The following is a 19,385-nucleotide window of genomic DNA, read 5'->3' as shown; positions in this document are numbered from 1 at the left end:
ATGATAAAACAATATTTAATTCAAATCATATACACTTCAATTACTCTAACTAAAAAACCTCAATTCAACTGTCACCGCAAACCATTTTTCCCTTCATTTTTCCCAATAATGAACTTTGGGCAAAGATAAATCTGACAAAATGTTAAATTTGTAGGAAAATGTATCATAAACAGTACCTTCATAATGGAGAAGTTATAAAACAGTTGAGCAAAATTTCCTCAAAAAATCGTAAGCGAAATGTAAATTATTTCCAAGGTACTTTATGCAAACATTGTTTAGCAAAAAAAGAAAATAATAATTTACATCAGTAGTGATTTCTTTATTTGAGAATAAAATCAATTATTTAAATTTCAACTTTCATTTGAAAAAAGATCAAATCTGATCCTAGCACAAAGAATTTTTCATTCAAATGAAAGAAAAAGTGAGCAAGCTCACATACCCCACGCTTCCCCAAAACTCGACAATGCAACACGTAATGAATGGCACAGTGCATTTTAAATACACAGTATAATTCAAAAAAGGGGCATTACTTGCAAAAAATCATCACATCAAAACTTCTTGCATATAAGGACATTCAAATCTTTGTATGTTACAAATTTAACTGGGCTGAAGTTTCTAGATAAATAATGGAATCAAAATTTCTTGGTAATATACAAATCTATACATTATTCTGAAATACCTACAAAGTTTCAGGAAATTCAGTGCCGGAATTATGCTGACAAACTGTTATTTAAATTCCTCAGTGATTTCGATTTGTTAATGAGTGTAAGTCCATGTCCAACACATGACAGTTTACACATTTAAATAATTGATGGAAACAAAATTATGATGTAGTCATATGAATCTGTTTATATACTGTACTTATGAAATTATTTAAAGCAAAGCACACCAATTTGAAGGGGGGGGGGGGGGGGGGGGGGGGGAGAGAACTATCGAAGATGGTGTGTGTGTGAGTGTGTGTTTGTGTTAAACCATTAATATTTTGATCTCAAAATCAATAGGGGTCTTTTAAGGTCATAAAATATTTCACATAGAATTTCATTATAAAAAGCTGATTCCAGTGGAGTTTCTTATTACCTAGCTGGAAAGTTTCTTCAATAAAAGGCAAAACTCTTAAGGCAAAAATAATGGAATTGGAATTTCCTGGTAATATGCACATCTACACACTGTGTACTAAATATCTGCAAAGTTTGTCCAAATTCTGTGCAGCGGTTTAAGAGGAGTTGTGCTGACAAACTGTTCATCTCTATATTCAAGATATGGCCAAAAACCTAAGTTGAAAAGTGCCGAAATTCCCAGAAAAAATAATGGAATCAGAATTTCCTGGTAATATGCACATCTACACACTGTGTACTAAATATCTGCAGATTGACCAAATTCTGTGCAGCGGTTTAAGAGGAGTTGTGCTGACAAACTGTTCATCTTTATATTGAAGATATGGCCAAAAATCTAAGTGGAAAAGTGCCGAAATTCAAAGAAAATATAAAGGAATCGGAATTTCCTGGTAATATGCACATCTATACATTGTGTGCTAAATATCTGCAAAGTTTGACCAAATTCTATGCAGCGGTTTAATAGGAGTTGTGCTGACAAACTGTTCACCTCTATATTCAAGATATGGCCAAAAACCTAAGTTGAAAAGTGCCCAAATTCCCAGAAAAATACGGAATCGGAATTTCCTGGTAATATGCACATCTACACACTGTGTACTAAATATCTGCAAAGTTTGACCAAATTCTGTGCAGCGGTTTAAGAGGAGTTGCGCTGACAAACTGTTCATCTCTATATTCAAGATATGGCCAAAAATCTAAGTTGAAAAGTGCTGAAATTCCCAGAAAAATAATGGAATCGGAATTTCCTGGTAATATGCACATCTACACATTGTGTCCTAAATATCTGCAAAGTTTGACCAAATTCTGTGCATTGGTTTATGAGGAGTTGCGCTGACAAACTGTTCATCTCCATATTCAAGATATGGCCAAAAATCTAAGTTGAAAAGTGCCGAAATTCCGAGAAAAAATAAAGGAATCGGAATTTCCTGGTAATATGCACATCTACACATTGTGTCCTAAATATCTGCAAAGTTTGACGAAATTCTGTGCAGCGGTTTATGAGGAGTTGCGCTGACAAAAAAACAGGACTGACGGACTGACTGACTGACTGACTGACTGACTGACACACTGACTGACTGACTGACGGACGGGTCAAAAACATTATACCTCACGCAACTTGTTGCGTGGGGTATAAATATGGAACGTCACATCAAACTGTGTTCACCTTCTACATGGACAATTCTAAGGTTGACTTTATGTACCAAAAGTATATGTACAAGCCATGAACTGGCACATTCCATTGTAAAATTTGTTTATATCTACGTTAAATGAATTCATTACTTCAACAAAAAAAAAGAATATAATGACGCCTCTAATACTGATAAAAATATATATACATAAGAAGATATGGAGGCAAATTTCAGACAAAAAAAAATTTACTTACATTCCAATATTTATTGGAAACCAACACCACACACGAAAGGCAAGCCATTACACTTAGACTAGACAAAAGACTAGAAGCACCAGTCACCACTAAAAAAAAAAACACTACCAAAAAAAAGAAAAAAAAATTCCATTAAATTTCACTGACAAAAAAAATGGGCCATTGCCACACAAATATTTCCTACTTTGTGGAAAATTCAATCCAGACTGGTATTTAAGATTACACAAAGTAATCTAAAAGCCAGATGATGCCATGATGAATGAAATACATGAACATATATCTTCTAGTAAGCATGTTGTTCTTTGCTCCTACAAATGTTACTTTACAAAAAGGTCTCAATCATTTGATATAATGTTGCAAACTAACTATAACAGGCAAACACCCCCCCCCCCCCCCCCAATTATTATGTTTTAATTTAGTAAAAAATGTTCACTGAAAGGCTAGTACCCTTTTTGGTAAGACCCCCCCCCCCCCTCCAACACCCACACAAAATAAGATTGTCTAATTTGGACAAATTTTCTTTTTTATTTCTTTGCTTGCTTGTCGACGATTTTTCCAGTAAATTGTCAATTATCTTCCCCCCTCGCCTTTTCCAAAAAGGATACTATGTGCCTGTATTATTCATGTGTGAGAAATATTGGTGAGATTTGCCACTTATTCACACTAACATGTATCTATCATCCAAAAAAAGCTTCTCATTATTGAATGTTAATAAACAAGAAAGCTTAATAGCAAATAACACTTGATGCAAAAGTGATTCCCAAATAAAAGAATGAAAAATAATTATGGATATACTGTACAGGCAAAAAAAAAAAAAACAAAACAAAAACAAAAACAAAAACAAGCATTAACATATAATAAAATTTAACTCAAGTTAATGTTAAACTTCAATATGCCTCTTGTTCACAACTCTATTTTCTGAATGTCTTCAAATTACAATGTATTTCAAAATTCTTGATAAATAAGCAAATTTCCCCGAATTTTTAATGAATGTAAAATCTGTTTAAAATCAGCCCTTACGAAATAATATATTTACTTAACAAATATTGTTTTTACATGCATTGAAGCAATATCCTTTGTACTTCTGGTAGCATCGATGGTAAGAATTTTGTCAAAAATTGTTCCATTTCCTCATAAAATGCCATAAACTTGTTCAACATACATGTAAATTTACATTTATTTTTGTTTATATCCAGGTCCCAGTCCGTTTTTGAGATGAAAATAGACATTTTATCCCTTTTGTCACATTGAATTATCACAAAACATTTTGTATGGGCAAATGAAAATACATGTACGTCAAAGAATGCCTTGGATTTCAGAAAATACCAAACAACCCGTATTATTTACAAAACAATAAGACAGAATTTTTTACACATGAAGAAATTCTTTGTTTGAAATGAAATACAAGTAAGTGTTCAATTCTGGACATGCAGAAGATATATCAAACTGGGATTTCTGGACCAAAAAATACTGCCATAATTTAAAATATAAACAATATACTTCAGAGTTTTAAGTCAGTTTTTGATATATGTACATTTTGTATAATAATATACATTTGAACAGGTAACCATAACAAAAAAGAAACAAGTGAAATAAATTATCAATGTGCAAAATATCATAAACAACAAACATATTCAGTAACAGATGTGTCTTAAGCAAGCAAGGTAAAAATCTGTGACAGAATCAGTTCTAAACAATTAACATTGTTATGTTACAAAATTGGCTTGTACGACTTTATCAAAATGTATTGGCAGAGAAAAAATATCCTTTTTTCCCCTCCTAACCCTCTCAAATAAATCCTACTCTGCAATGTAAAATGAATGCAGGTAGAAATGTTTACAAGTACACATCATGCAAAGAAAGAATTTCTTACAGTCAAGTGAATATTAAACTCAGTATACATATACCTCCCTCGCACATACAATATTGAAGGATTCTATTTGCAACATTAAAATACAATCTTGGCAGTGATTTTCCAAATCAGAGATGAGATACAAAGTAAGTGGGATTCTGGTAAAAACAACTGTGAGTCTTTCTCTTTTGACTTTACATCATTCCCACCATTAACATTACATCCATTAACTTTGTTTATCCTTATCTGCTTGGTTCATAAGTAGGTCATAACACACACCACATACAAGGACCATTTCAGTCTGTGCTTGGGGAGCTAAAAATAGAATTGTGTATGCATGTTCACATTCTTTCGGAGCAATATTGTTGTAAATTGTATTTGTATATATTGATATCATGTTTGCATTAAGTCTCACACCAGATATGATACAGTACCTGTTGCTCCAAACATTGATTTGGGAACTTTCTGGTTACAGCATTTTGAACAGAAATTATTTCCACAATGCCGGCAGTAAAACTACAAAAACATCCATAATAATTATCCTTTTTTCCAAATCATGAGTAACGAAACTAAATATACATTACATGAGGGACAAATACTTTATATCTTAAACAAATTAGATTATAAAATTTTAGTGTTTTAATGATTGATTTGGTTCACATAAAATTTCATCCTTTAAAATAAATATAAAATTAAGCTGCCATTTCTACGTTAAACATGTAATAAAATATAATAGATACAATTAATTACTTACTCTTCTTTTCAGTATGGAAGCAAAGGAAACGTCACATTTATGACAAGTTTCTGAAAAATGGAGGTAAGAACATCAGTTGGGAAAAGAAAGCATCCCCAACCATGTATAACTAACCATTCACAACCATATTTTAACTTTAAAATTTAGAATTAAACCATGACATTATATAAAGGGATTAAACTAGTATTGTTAATTTTTTTATGAACTTTATTTCTCTATGTAGGTTTAAAATAATTTCTTGCGCTGGTGGGATAATATACCAAATGTTTTGCTATGTGAATGTAACTAACCATGTGCAATATGCTGTCTTCGTTTTCTTAACTCTAAGAGACGCTCCACCATGCTGGGTTTGGAGTAGATAGAACTCTTCAGATCTGAGTCATCAGACATGATCTCTAGCTGACTTGGGTCACAATCAACCTGAGATTAATTTTAATAATGCAGCAATAATCAGATGAATACCACACTGTACTATCATGTCATTGCCAATATGATTTTATTTTTATAGATCTTATAACCACCAAGTTTGTAGCTCCTAAATTCAGCAACTTAATTTCACAATCTACTGCATAACTGTGAATGAATTATACATGTATTAACAGATTCCCCACTGGAACCAAAACAATCGACCAGTTGGCCACTCTGATTAACTGTGTAGTGTAGAACGTACCTCTGGTTGTTCTTTTGTGTCCTCTTCCTTAGACTTCTGTTGATCTTCTTCCAAAACAGTGTACTAAAAGGTTATTAAAGATGAATAGATTTAACCAAAAAAAAAATACTTGCAGCTCTAGTCCCTTCTTCACTACAAGTATATTACACTGTATATTTGCCATATTGTTAAACTAAAAGTAGTATAACAAAATTTATTATCCATCTAGATCAAATCTGTAGCTGTAACATTGGTATAGTTTTAATGAGTGAATGAATGAGAGAGCAGTTAACACTAAGCTTTATACTAACCCTGATAGCCCCATTGTCTTTGATTGGTATTGGAGACAGGGAAACTCCCCACACTTTTTCTCCATATTTCAACAACTCTGTAAAGGGAACAGACACTCATTGTTTTTAAATATGTCTATAAAACCCAATACCAATGATTTTTAAAACTACATGTATAGAAATATTTCTGTGAACATTGTATACATATACTCACTGTAAAACACAACCTCATTGGCCAAGAAAAACCAATTAACCAGCATAAAACAAATTCCTCTTGTTGGCAAGACAACCAAACTTAACAAGAATACACATATCTCCACATGGAATCTACAAAATATAGTGAAAATTAGCAACCACAATGGAAACAGAATCCCAAAGTAGATGTAGCAATATACTAACTTAAGAAATTTCACTAACCCTGTTATAGTTTAAGACTAATGAATTTTCAGATGAGCTGATTACTTTATAAGGAATTTTTTCATTCAATACCATCTAAATTTAGAAAAACTTGAATTATGGGCTAGCAAATTTTTGAACAAGTTCCATACTATATTGATATATATCAGTAAATATTTAGTTTTTCATTATAAAATTTTTTTTATTTTATTTTATTTTATTTACCTGAGAGAGGCAAGAGTGTTGTCCCATTTGAGGATTCTGTAGAACTGTGTTAGTCCTTCATTGCAGAGTACAATAAAATCATACATTTGTAGGAGGCTACAAACAAAAAAATATCAACATATTTCAATTACCAAATTTCATTAACTCTCTCATACTAAAAGAGAGATTTACTTTTTTGAATGCTTGCAACTGAAAAGAAATTCATATGTTGGAGTGATTTGAATAGCATTAATGATGATCATCATGTTGAAACTGCTTTGATGAACGATATGACATTTCCATCCTTTTTTTTTAAATAAAGAAAATTTTTAATAATATATACAGTCAAACCTCTTTATCTCGAACTCAATGGGACCGAGAAAAAATTTCAAGATATCCGAGAATTCGAGATATCCAGGATAAAATACTTAAGAAATAAGGGGTTGGAACTTCAAAATCACTTCAACATATTCATGGTATTCAAGGTATCAGTGTTCGAGATACCGAAGTTCAACTGTATATGAAGTTCTTAACAATATTTTAGACTTGTCTTTCTAACGGAACTGTTTGACAGCATGTATCTAACCTATAACGAAACTGTTTGACAGTCATCTAACCTATAACGGAACTGTTTGACAGTCATCTAACCTATAACGGAACTGTTTGACAGCATGTATCTAACCTATAACAGAACTGTTTGACAGCATGTATCTAACCTATAACAGAACTGTTTGTCAGTCATCTAACCTACAACGGAACTGTTTGACAGTCATCTAACTTATAACGGAACTGTTTGACAGTCATCTAACCTATAACGGAACTGTTTGACAGTCATCTAACCTATAACAGAACTGTTTGTCAGTCATCTAACCTATAACGGAACTGTTTGACAGCATGTATCTAACCTAGAATGGAACTGTTTGACAGCATGTATCTAACCTATAACGGAACTGTTTGTCAGTCATCTAACCTATAACGGAACTGTTTGACAGTCATCTAACCTATAACGGAACTGTTTGACAGCATGTATGTAACCTATAACGGAACTGTTTGACAGTCATCTAACCTATAACGGAACTGTTTGACAGCATGTATCTAACCTATAACGGAACTGTTTGACAGCATGTATCTAACCTATAACGGAACTGTTTGACAGTCTTCATTGCTTCTTCATCTTCTATATCTTCATCCTCTTCCTCTTTTTGAGATGATGTAGAGGGAAGACATTTATCCAGGATTCTGGTATGTAGTTGTACTAAGGATGTAGTTGCAATGCATATTACCAGCAATGATATCAGAGTAAACACAGCACCTGTAGAAACAAGAAGATTGACATTTCAGTTGTGCTTTTATTTCTACGATTCTGTACATTTTTATACTACAATGACATGGATTAATAATGGAAATAATATTTGTGTAAACTCTTTTTTCTTAATCATTTGGAAATACCTACAATGTGTATCTTTATATTAGACATCTTTAAACCTGAGTGTTCACATACACTCACACTCAAAGAATGGCACATACATGTTAAGATATAAAACAGTTTTGAATCCATATTAAAATTTTTCTTAGTTACCTTTAGTTAAAACAAGACAACCAATATTGCACAGAATCCACACAACCAAGGTCCCAATTGTATATTTCCATCTGTTAAAAAGAATTATGGTGTAAAATTATATTGATAGTTAATATTTTAATTTTGGCCAAGTATTCACAATGATAATGGTTATACTGATCGGTCATAACTATCATAAGTATATACCAGCTGGTTAAAAAAAAATTAAATAAAAATATCTTTTTTCCTTTTTCAAAATATCTTAAAAGCAATGTATGAAACTACAGATATATAGTTCCAAAATCTTATTACCAGGAAGTCTTAATTTACCATTTTCTTCAATTTTTTAAGCCAGTAGAAAGAGCTTGCAGGTAGACAGGACATTTGCTTACCGATTACAACAAGAGGCCCACGGGCCTTATAGGTCACCTGAGTATCATGCAATAACTTCGCCACAATGGATTCATGTTTTAAACCAGAGGCCATGAAATTCACAATTTTGAAAGAGGCACACTTGCTCATCATAATTTTACATTTAGTAAGCTTACTTAATACCCAGAAAGAGAGCAGAGGATTATCAAAGAATTAATGCATTTTCACTATGTAATCATTAGAGCTCTGCCCTAACACCAGAACCATGATGCATGGGGCATAAAATTCACAATTTTGGAAGAGGCATCCTTACATATCATAACAATACTCTTAGTTCATCAGCTTAATACCCAGGAGAAAAGAAGAAGATTTTCAAAGAATTATTGCATTTTTACTATGTAATCATTAGAGCCCCACCCTAACACAAGAACCCCTGATCCAGGGGCCATGAAATTCATAATTTTGGAAGAGGCACCTTTACTCATCATAACTATGCATCAGTTTGTTTGTTAAATACCCAGGATCAAAGAAAAAGATTTTTAAAGAAATAATGCATTATCACTATATATTCAACAGAGCCCCACCCTAACACCAGAACCCCTGACCCAGGGGCCATGAATTTCACAATTTTGGAACAGGCACCCTTACATATCATAACTATACTCGTAGTTCATCGGATTATTACCCAGGAGAAAAGGAGAAGATTGTCAAAGAATTATTGCATTTTTACTATGTAATCATTAGAGCCCCGCCCTAAAACCAGAACCCCTGACCAGGGGGCCATGAAATTCACAAGATAGGAATAGGCACCCTTATTCATCATAACTATGCCTTCAGTTTGTTTGCCCTGGATCAGAGAAGATTTTTAAAAGAAATAATGCATTTTCACTATACATGTATATTCAACAGAACGCTGCCCTAACACCAGAACCTCTGACCCTGGGGCCATGAAATTCACAATTTTGGAAGAGGCACCTTTCATCATCATAACTATGTATTTATTTTGTTTTCATAATATCCAAGAGCACAGAAGAAGCTTTTTAAAGAAATAATGCATTATCACTATATATTCAACAGAGCCCCACCCTAACACCAGAACCCCTGACCCCTGGGCCATGAAATTCACAATTTTGGAAGAGGCACTCTTTCTCATTATAACTATGTACTTAGTTCATCGGCTTAATACCCAGGAGCAGAGGAGAAGATTTTTGAATAATTAATGCATTTTCACTATATAATCATTAGATACCCGCCCTAACACCAGAACCCCTGACCCAGGGGCCATGAAATTCACAATTATAAAAGAAACACCTTTCCTCGTCATAACTATGCATATTGTTTGTTTTCTAAATACTAAAGAGCAGAGGAGAAGATTTTTTAAGAATAATGCTTTTCACTACATATTCAACAGAGCCCCACCCTAGCACCAGAACCCCTGATCCTGGGGCCATAAATTTCACAATTTAGGTAGAGGGCTCAATGCTTATTACATTCATGCCAACAGTTTGCCTGCTTGATGCCCAGGAGTAAAGAAGAAGATTTTTAAAGATTGCATTAATTCTGATGGTTTTAGCCCCACCCCTCAGGCCCCAGGGGGGTAGGGGTCATGAATTTCACAATTTTTACTCCCCTTCACATCTAGATGCTATGTGCCAAATTTGGTTGAAATTGGTTCATTTGTTCCAGAGAAGAAGCTGAAAATGTTCAAATGTTAACGCACGACGGACGACGCACGCCGACGGACGAAAACAGATAGCAATAGGTCACCTGAGTAAACTCAGGTGACCTAAAAATATGAGGAGTAAAACCTCTAGAAACCTACTTTCTTATGTCTTCAATGCAGTACACAACAAATGCAATTGGTTCCACAAGACGAGAAAATGTTTCAACTTCTGTTACAAAGTCTGCTAAATCCATTCTTCCATACTTTGAACCATTTTCAGTAGATTTTCGTTTTCCATTTGGAACCTGAGACTCTTCACTCATTTCCTTAAAAATAAGAGCGGAGATATTAAAAATTAAGTTGCTTCATCTATCTGTATATCGTCAGAGGCCCTAAATTTGTTACGGTCCTAGAGTCATGCCCCTTTTATTTTCCTCTAGTATTTTGCAAGATTGTGTCCCCTGCTGCACCAAACATCGTAAGAAAAAATTTATTTGGATTGCTATTGTCATATTTGACAACTGCTAACGATGATAAGATCAAAACAGGTAAAAAATATATGGTCTGAAACAAAATATCACCTCACTTAGCATGAATTCGCTATTACCGCATACTTTTGAAAAGTGAGTCTAAAATATTTTTTTCTTACAACCTACATTGTATCTCAAGTGTACTGGAGCTACTGTTCGCATTGTTTACATTATGTCAACAGAAGTCACATATCCAAATGGGAATTTTTGGCCTTTATAATGAAATTTCTGCTGAGGTCACAACCCTAGGACCTGTTTTTCAAAATGGTGGTGGGTATCGATACTTTGAACGAGGTGTCAACAATCAATGAAGGCATTATTTTTCTAAATGATCTGTTCAACTGAAAGAAAAAATATTTATAACTAACGTTTGATTTACATATTGAAACAGTATTTCAAATTCATTTACAAAACAGACACAATCAAATTAGTGTAACGACTCATGAACCTCTGAGAATATACACTACTGCAAGCATCACATATCATTAAGTATACATTAAGTACGTATCATATTACAATACGGTACACATTCTAGGCTTGAATATCCTGATAAACATAATGTACCATATGTCCAGATAAAAATAATAAAATAACCATAAATAGATAAGGAGGAAGTTAAAATTTAAGTAACATTTGTAGGGTGATTAACATCCCTCTGGCAATACGTTGAGACATGGGTAGATTGACACAACCGTTACGTTCATTACTCATAAACACATTCTCAATCATTTGAAATATAATGAGCAGTTCATGATCTGTCTTGAAAACTTAACAAAAATAAGATACGTTTTGAGTGTAAAGTACCAAAAAATTCTTGGAATGTTCTTACCATTTCGTTCTTGATATTTCTGTTTTCATTTCGCATTCTGTTACTTCCGGTTAAAATTCTAAAAAGAAAAATCTATGCTACTGAAAAATGAATTTCCCGGATTTACATCGAGCTACCTGATTATTTTTTGTGTGTATTGTCATGTTATGTTATTTTCTAAAATTATGTCACAGATTTAGAATTCCGATTTTTTTAGTTCAAAATTCAGGGGGAAAAGTTACATGTATTTCGATAATTAAAAATAATAAATTTATAATCTCAAAGTTTTAGATATACTATCATTGCATTTATTTATGTTACGTTTTTTTTCTACATAGACAAACCCCATTAATTATCATTTAAAATTTAGAATTTTGAACTTAGATAGAGAAATTCTAACACTCTATATAGGGTCTTTTAAGTTTAGAAATTTTAATTGTTAACAGAGTGGCGATATGTATATCGGTAAAACCAAGAAAATTTGGTAAAAAGAAACAAAAGTCAATGCTTTGTAGTTGGAAATTAATTTATTTTCTCTTGCAATATGTTTAATTATTATAATTATTATTTTCCCCTTGCTTTGTATTCATCCATGAAAACACAAACTCGTGAAATAAATTCACTTTCCAATAATTACAAAACAACGAAAATATACTGTATTCAAACATTTCCATCAGTCTTTTAAACTTCCTTGTATAAAACTGCGAATGCATTTCTGAATCTAAATATCATATAATTAAGCAATTACAATCACTTGTATGATAAAAACCTTAGAAGAGATAATACTGCTGTGATTGTATTTGACACGTGATAATTGCCTGAGAGTCTTAGCACCATTTTATAATTGTCAGCGATTAAAAAACTACCGTTACACACCATTTCGACAATTTTTGGAGTTTTCATAGCTGTCACTCGAGAAAAGAATAAGTAACACTCGGCTATATGATGTATATAGTTAGATGCATCGTCATGCTTTACATGTCAACCTGCTCTCAGCAGCTTCTCTATTTTGCATTTATTTGATTGTTCTGCTCGCATTTTAATCATAATACAATATAAAATTTGAGAATTTAATTTTAAAGTAAACAAATTATCGGCTTTCGGTTTATCTAAACAAAGTATTTCAGAAATCTTATTTTTGAATTAACTTGAAATTCAGTTATGTCGAAAATAAATGAATTGCGAGATCGACTGAGAGAGCAGGAGACATATTATGGCATGGCTTGTCTGCAACTGACGGTACTTAACCAAAGGTTTGAGCAGCTGGCCAAGCGGTACGACCGTGCAGACAAATTAGGTCAGAAGTCCTTTCGATATTCTCTTAGAATGAAAATGGCAATCTTAGAGGGTGTTCGAAACATGTTCTATGAATTTGCCACATACAAAGCCTGTAGTGTCAACAAACTCCGACAAGAAATCCTAATCGAACACGCCTTCTTGGAAAATAATGGGCAGTACAGCGATTCAGGTTCACTTTATGGTCGCTATGGTAACCCAGTTTTCCTCCTTGAGGGCGCCGATGGCGATGAAGCAGACGACGAAATTGATGATGAGGATATTTATGGTATTGATACAGAGAGTGACGAAGACTTGTGATACAGTAAGGGTGTCTCCAAACCTATTTAACAATCATTATAATCCTATATAAGACAAGGATTTTGTTCTTTATTTTTCATGATTATGATTTAATATTACCAAAACTTACTTTAAAGATATCAATTGCTTACTTTTTATTACCCGTTTCAGGTGTATCCACCTTAATTGTCTTTTTCCCAGAAGACAAGCCAAAACGTTCAGGGAAGTATATTTGTATCTTTTCCTTGTCTTTCAGCTTTAAAACGTTAGCATTACTATAAATTAAATGTGAAAATAGAGCTGCTCTTTCAATGACTTCCTAATTTTGGACATGCACAAGGCACTATATTATTTTTTTTAATGGTTCATGTACTTACCCTTGAAATAATATTAGCTTATGGCTGTTGTAGTATCAAAGTGGGTCTGTATGGAGCACTTTGTGTGCTGAAGAAGTAGACAGATAATAGAGAAAGAACATACAAGGAAGTGCATGGTTGGAAGCGGCGGATGTGAATTCTAGGAGAGAGAGAAAAAGAGAGAGAACTGTGAAATTTTTGTACCGTTTAAGAACATAATTAATTTCCAATCACCCCGAAGTAAACAACATTTAGAGCACAGCATGAAGATCCCTTTGATGGTGGAGTATGGATTCACAGTGGGCATATATTAAAGAAAGACGAAGCATGAAGAATAAGAAATATTTGGAACAATAATAAATAAGGAAGAAAAAAAAAAAACAACAGTTAATCAAACTTAGTTAAAACACTAATTTTTTCATAGCCTTTGTTCAGTCATCGTTGTTAAAATTATAAATAAAATAAAATTTGATATATGGACTGCATCCTTAAAACTAGAATCTACAGCTTCTTGTTTTTCTTTGTTTCTCCTGGCTATGATAGACGTATTTAAAATATTTCAGTATGTTAATATGTGAAGGTCGACAGAATCGGCAAAAAGATGATAAAGTTTTTCAATATATTTCATTGTCATTGTCCATCAGTAATTTCATATCAACTAGAGCTACTCTGTCCGAAGAGTTTCTAATGGGAAAACAACCTCACTGCCCTATATAGATGTTACATTTACGTCGATTACCCCCGAGCCTCGATCAGTTCGAGAAGGAGCATGATTATGCTATGAAAAACGAAGACACAGATTCTGTGAAAATGAATTAAGGATAAACAATACTCTATACAGTAGATATCTGAGACTTTCACAGTTGGTGGAATATTATGTGCTAAGTATGCTATAGTTTTACTTACAGGCCTACTGTGACCACTTAGCAAAATGGATGCAATTTGTAGAACATTGCACCACTGTATGTTTCCACGTAATTTTAAAATTATTTTTTTGCCCCCGTAATCGAAGATTCGAGGGTATATAGTTTTTGCCCTGTCTGTCTGTCTGTCTGTTTATCTGCAAAAACTTTAACATTGTCCATAACTTTTTGATTGATTGGAGCTATGGCTTTCGTATTTCACATGTGTATTTCTTGTGACATGACCTTCCTTTGGGTATCAACATATTTGATCTCTTGACCCTGGAATTTCACCCACTTTTGCAAAAATTTACTCAACGTTAACCTTGCATTGGCCATAACTTTTGAACAGCTTTCAAATTTCATACATGTAGGTATATTTCTTGTGACAAGACCTTCCTTTGGATACCAACAATAGGTGCATTCAGAATTCTACCATTGGTGAATTTGAGAACGACCACTGGTAGCATTTGGTTGCCATCAGTAAACTATGGTAAGCATTAGACACCAAGGGATACCGTTTGCAATAAATTTTCCCTGTAGAACTATGAACGATTTTTTGTCTATTTCAAACAAATGGCAGCACTTGGTTACAACTAGTAGCCATTTGTAACCAATTGAACCAATGAAACGGGGAAAATAATAATTCTGGTAGCCGTGACAAGATTTTGCAAAATGGTCTATCATATTAATACCACAAACTTACTTTCAGAAGTTCTTGTAAAAAAAAATGTCACAAGGATACAGAAATAATACCGGTATTAGTCATTTATATTGTGGTATATGTAAGATGAAATTACATGTATATGCACAAGATGTGACATTTTTTTATTGACAAAATTCCAGATAAATGCAAATTCCATACATATTGGTCATGGTATAACAAAAACATGTACAATAGTGCACTTTTTCACTTAATTTGCCAAAGCCGCCATGTTGAATTGGTATGGTGACGTCATGCACCAATCTTGCCGACACTCTAGACTGCTGGTAGATTTGGTGACCTCATTTAAAATTGAAAGTACACTGATGGTGAACTGTGGTAACCAATTGCTACTATTTGCAACCATTGGCAAATGTTGGTAACCTAACATGCCGTTGGTTACAATCTGATGAACTCTGAACGCACCTAATTTTGACCTTTGACTTTGACCTACTTTTGAAAAACTTTATCCTTCGCCATTACTTCTGAACAGTTAGTGCTAGGACTTTTATATTTTGCATGTGTATTTCTTATTACAAGATCATCCCCTGCATACCATTGACCCTTTGACCTTGGAGTTGACCCACTTTTAGAAAACATTATCTTTGACCATAACTTTTGAATGGTTGGTGCTTGGGCTTTCATATTTATCAGGTATATCCATTGACACAAGTCCTTTCTTTGGGTAACAACATTTTTGATCTCTTGACCTTGGAGTTGACTTGCATTTGAGAAACTTTAACCTTTGCCATTAGCTGCCATACGGGAGCATCAGTGTTTCACAAACACATCTTGTTTAAATTTACGTTTTCTTTTTCGTCTACCTGCATTACTTGACAGGATCAGCCATCCAATATCGACAATTACCCCGTAATAACATCATCTTCTGATGAGAGTGCGGTGGTGGGGATTCAGCACACTTAAACTTGACCCCCCCCCGAAAATATAGATTAGTAACAAATGAATGTGGGACATAATCAATCAACTCTGCCCTTATGTGAATTTTAAATATTGAATCAACTTTAAATTTATTTCTCTCAGGTAACAAATTTTTTCTTGTTTTTTTTTTTTTATGGTGAAAACTTGTATTTTAATTTCAGAACAAAAGATCATAGGAATGACACTGAATTTATTTGACCTGATATGTTTCACACACATACTGTTTCTCCAACATTGACTTGTGTCTTTTATTTTTGTACAAAACTATACAAACACACAAAAAATAGCATCCTCTTGTTATGACAAGATGAAAGACAATATCCAGTATAGTATATCTGTCACTCAGACATCAAAATGACCCTGTCATTAATTCAAGGATGACTTTAGCAAAATGAAAAAAATAATGATTTTATGCACAATTTAAGGCAACTGGAAAAACTCCTTGTTGGAACATATGAATATTTTCTATATTGCTTCAAAAACAAATGGACACTGCGTGGAAATTTTGTGCATATTTAATATGCCATTAACTTGACAATTAAAAATTCCATGCCCCTTAATTTTGAATGACCGTAATTCACATACAAATAAAAAAACATGGATTTGTAAAAATGTGATATTTTTGGTCACAATAAATTGGTATTTCTGATACTTCTTTAAGCTAATACATTTCTGTGTACCATTTAAATTACCGGTTTAATAAACTTAATTAGTAATTTGAGTAAACAAATATTAATGCTTGGTCAATATGAAAGTAAATTTGTGACTTTGTGGCACAAGCCAGATATATTATGTCATAAATAAGTTATCTAGATAACAACTTTGTATACATGTATATATTCAACAAGGTAAACAAAAACTGCAATGGCCACAACAAATATAAAGAAGAGGAAATGTTAACATTGCAACATATGTATTTAATAATTAATACATAAAAAAGGAAAATATTTTTTAACAATGGTACTTATCAACAACCTTCATTTGGGCCAATTCAAAAACTTAATAAAGAGGATTAAAAATTATCAATTTATCAAATGTAAATAGAATTTTCCCTTGCAAATCAACAACTTTTTGCTATAACATAAAATAATTGAAATAGTATGATATAGCAATGAAACTCTCCCTTTCTCATGAAATGAATGCACCTCTTTATCTCAAGCTCCGCCAATAAAATGGATACCAGGCTTTCAATCAAACAACAAATCACAAAGAAAAGTTGGGATTGTATAGCAAATAAAATTTTAAGGGTTGTAAACTCTAAGATTTTTGCAGGAATTAACAAGTGAATATGTTCACACCTCCATACCTCAAACATCAACAAATACATAGCAATTGAAATGTCCAATATAATTGTTAACGAAATGTACATTTTGGTGAATAATTACCAAAATGCACCACAAACAAAGTCTGGTTGTTTATAATAGGCTGCCAAAAGGGCTTTAATCTAGCTGAATTCTAGAATGTACAAAATTACCATTCTCATATACACCTTAAATAGTCAGCTCAAACATCCATTTTAAAAAGTTGTATCCTTTCATCCACTTCTGAGAACAACTGGGTTTCTGCATCAGAAACAAACATTTAATCAGATTCAGTAAGTCAACAGACCCCTTCATAAAAAAATATGCTTCAGGCCCTTCTTTCATTTTTATTAAAAAAAGAGATCTTTGAAAAAAAAATCCTTTAAATATCAATCTTCCTCATTAAAAAAAAAGTGTCATGAATTATTAAAACATATTCCTTTACACCGTATTGTATTAAAAATAGAGGTTTACTGTAATACAATGGACCTGCTTGTTTGCAATCAAATTTCATTGTACATTGTATTTTTAAATGCTTATCTTCATAAATGACCATATTCACTAGAATAATCAATGTCCTTTTCTGCATGCATTATAAAATAATACTGGCAAGTAAAAAAAAAAAATGATATAATGGCAGCCTCTGCAAACAGAATATTGCTTGTTCATGTACCTGGTAACTCTAAAGCACAAATCTTTTTGTGTGTTCAAAACTCATATATCAGCAATGTAACATACTGCACCACAAAGATTTTATTACTGTAAATCACTTTTTGTTTGCAAGAACTTTATTTTCACTTAATTACGTGAGACAACTTGTTCACGAAATTTTTTTCATATTTAATTATTAAATACAGCAACAGCCATAATTGTGAAAATTTTGTCTCACCTATAAATACCAAACAAATTTCTTGCGAAAATAAGGTGTCACAAAAATTTGGTGATCTACAGTAATTTTTTTGTAGAATATTTGTGTTCATCTATAATAATTGTTCATCCATAAAAATATACTGGAAAATAGTTATTGATCATATCTTCACTATATCATAAGTATTTAAAATTTACCCCTGAGCCAATAAGATCTTGATTAACTTCATGCAATCAAATCACTTTGATTGTTTTTTCTAAGTAAAAATAATTTGTTTCTTTTAGCAAAAGTATTAAAACAGCAAGATGTCATCAGAACAAATAAAAAATAGGGTCCACGTAGAATAAAAGACTTCTCTAGGGACACAAATGAATACGTGGTATCATGTATATTAATTTTCCAACCACTTGCTTCAAAAGAAACATTCCATGCCATACATGTTCTCTTAAACATCAAGAATGTCTTTAAAATTGATAACCAAATAGGGAAATTTAAGTTGGGGTCACCACAGAAAGCTCAATGGCATTTTTCTTTAAGAGTTCTTGTGTCATCTTGATCAAAAAGTAATATATGGACAACAACTGGAAAATTATACTTCAGGAATGTTCAAGTCTGGGTTAACATCACTTCCCCATTCACAGCATAATTTATAAACACCTTTTACAGGAATCTTTTTCTGTGTTCTTCTGTCTAGTATGACCAATTTCTATCTTGTTCTAGTTGCAGAAAGTATGCTGCTGAATAGTTTCCTTTTCAACATCAGTACAAAATTTCTCAACTCTCAAACACTCGACTGGTTCTCTTTGAACAGTTGTCAACCTTCAGGATCGTTGACAAGTTCTGCCCATTGTACAGTCAACCATTGTACAACTCCACCACTCCGAGAGTCTAACTTCTGAAATTAAGACCCCTCCTTTGCGAGGCGATACCATCACTTGCTGAGCTTGTTAGTAATCTTGGAGGAGATCTTCTTTAGTCTAGAGGAGGAGAGACTTGGACTGGAGGGTTCACTGGGACTTCTGTTACTCTCCTGCCATGATAGGGCCCGGGTGTGTGTCCGAGGGTGCTCTGATATGAAGAGTATACAAAAAGGTATTCTTCAAAATTGCTTAGATTTATCATTTCCCAACTAGGAGGGTATAAAAAAGCAGAAAATGTTTTTGTTTTTT

General features: G+C 33.0%; 3 protein-coding genes across 4 annotated transcripts in view; 1 reads left to right on the top strand and 2 right to left on the bottom strand.

The window, feature by feature from the left end:
- Positions 1-3,396: 3,396 nt before the first annotated feature.
- Positions 3,397-13,060, bottom strand: LOC133181375 (protrudin-like). 2 transcript variants are annotated; one of them, XM_061315891.1, is made up of 12 exons: positions 12,956-13,060; positions 10,394-10,560; positions 8,221-8,291; positions 7,776-7,953; positions 6,663-6,758; positions 6,256-6,368; positions 6,063-6,139; positions 5,773-5,835; positions 5,393-5,522; positions 5,103-5,152; positions 4,783-4,864; positions 3,397-4,663 (listed from the first exon to the last, which is right to left on the bottom strand). In XM_061315891.1, exons 2-12 carry the CDS (start codon positions 10,555-10,557, stop codon positions 4,575-4,577), a joined length of 1,113 nt encoding a protein of 370 aa, XP_061171875.1. In that variant the 5' UTR covers positions 10,558-10,560; positions 12,956-13,060; the 3' UTR covers positions 3,397-4,574. The 2 variants fall into 2 exon arrangements, with proteins under 2 accessions (XP_061171875.1, XP_061171874.1); XM_061315890.1 differs by lacking the exon at positions 12,956-13,060 and adding an exon at positions 11,594-11,644.
- LOC133181376 (uncharacterized) lies at positions 12,734-13,168 on the top strand. The gene has a single exon (XM_061315892.1). The coding sequence runs from the start codon at positions 12,734-12,736 to the stop codon at positions 13,166-13,168; it is 435 nt and encodes a 144-aa protein (XP_061171876.1).
- A 3,049-nt stretch (positions 13,169-16,217) lies between these two features.
- LOC133181041 (uncharacterized) overlaps positions 16,218-19,385 on the bottom strand; it is a 114,774-nt gene continuing 111,606 nt past the window's right edge. Inside the window, exon 43 of the mRNA XM_061315571.1 lies at positions 16,218-19,284. Within this exon, the coding sequence (XP_061171555.1) occupies positions 19,148-19,284 (137 nt within the window). The 3' untranslated portion in view covers positions 16,218-19,147. The remainder of the gene's footprint in view (positions 19,285-19,385) is intronic.

The sequence above is a fragment of the Saccostrea echinata genome, unplaced genomic scaffold (assembly GCF_033153115.1).
Source record: "Saccostrea echinata isolate AGI-Se365-2 ecotype Australia unplaced genomic scaffold, CSIRO_AGI_Sech_v1 ptg000008l, whole genome shotgun sequence".
Taxonomy (NCBI): domain Eukaryota; kingdom Metazoa; phylum Mollusca; class Bivalvia; order Ostreida; family Ostreidae; genus Saccostrea; species Saccostrea echinata.
This window is presented reverse-complemented; position numbering and strand designations above follow the sequence as displayed.

Excerpts from the sequence above, each read along its gene's own strand:
- LOC133181376 (XM_061315892.1), top strand. The coding sequence starts at position 12,734 with ATGTCGAAAATAAATGAATTGCGAGATCGACTGAGAGAGCAGGAGACA.
- LOC133181375 (XM_061315890.1), bottom strand. The coding sequence starts at position 11,629 with ATGCGAAATGAAAACAGAAATATCAAGAACGAAATG. Across the intron at positions 6,759-7,775 it reads GTCAAACAGTTCCGTTATAG|CCTCCTACAAATGTATGATT; the intron begins GTTAGATACATG and ends TTTTGTTTGTAG. Across the intron at positions 5,836-6,062 it reads AAGACAATGGGGCTATCAGG|TACACTGTTTTGGAAGAAGA; the intron begins GTTAGTATAAAG and ends ATAACCTTTTAG.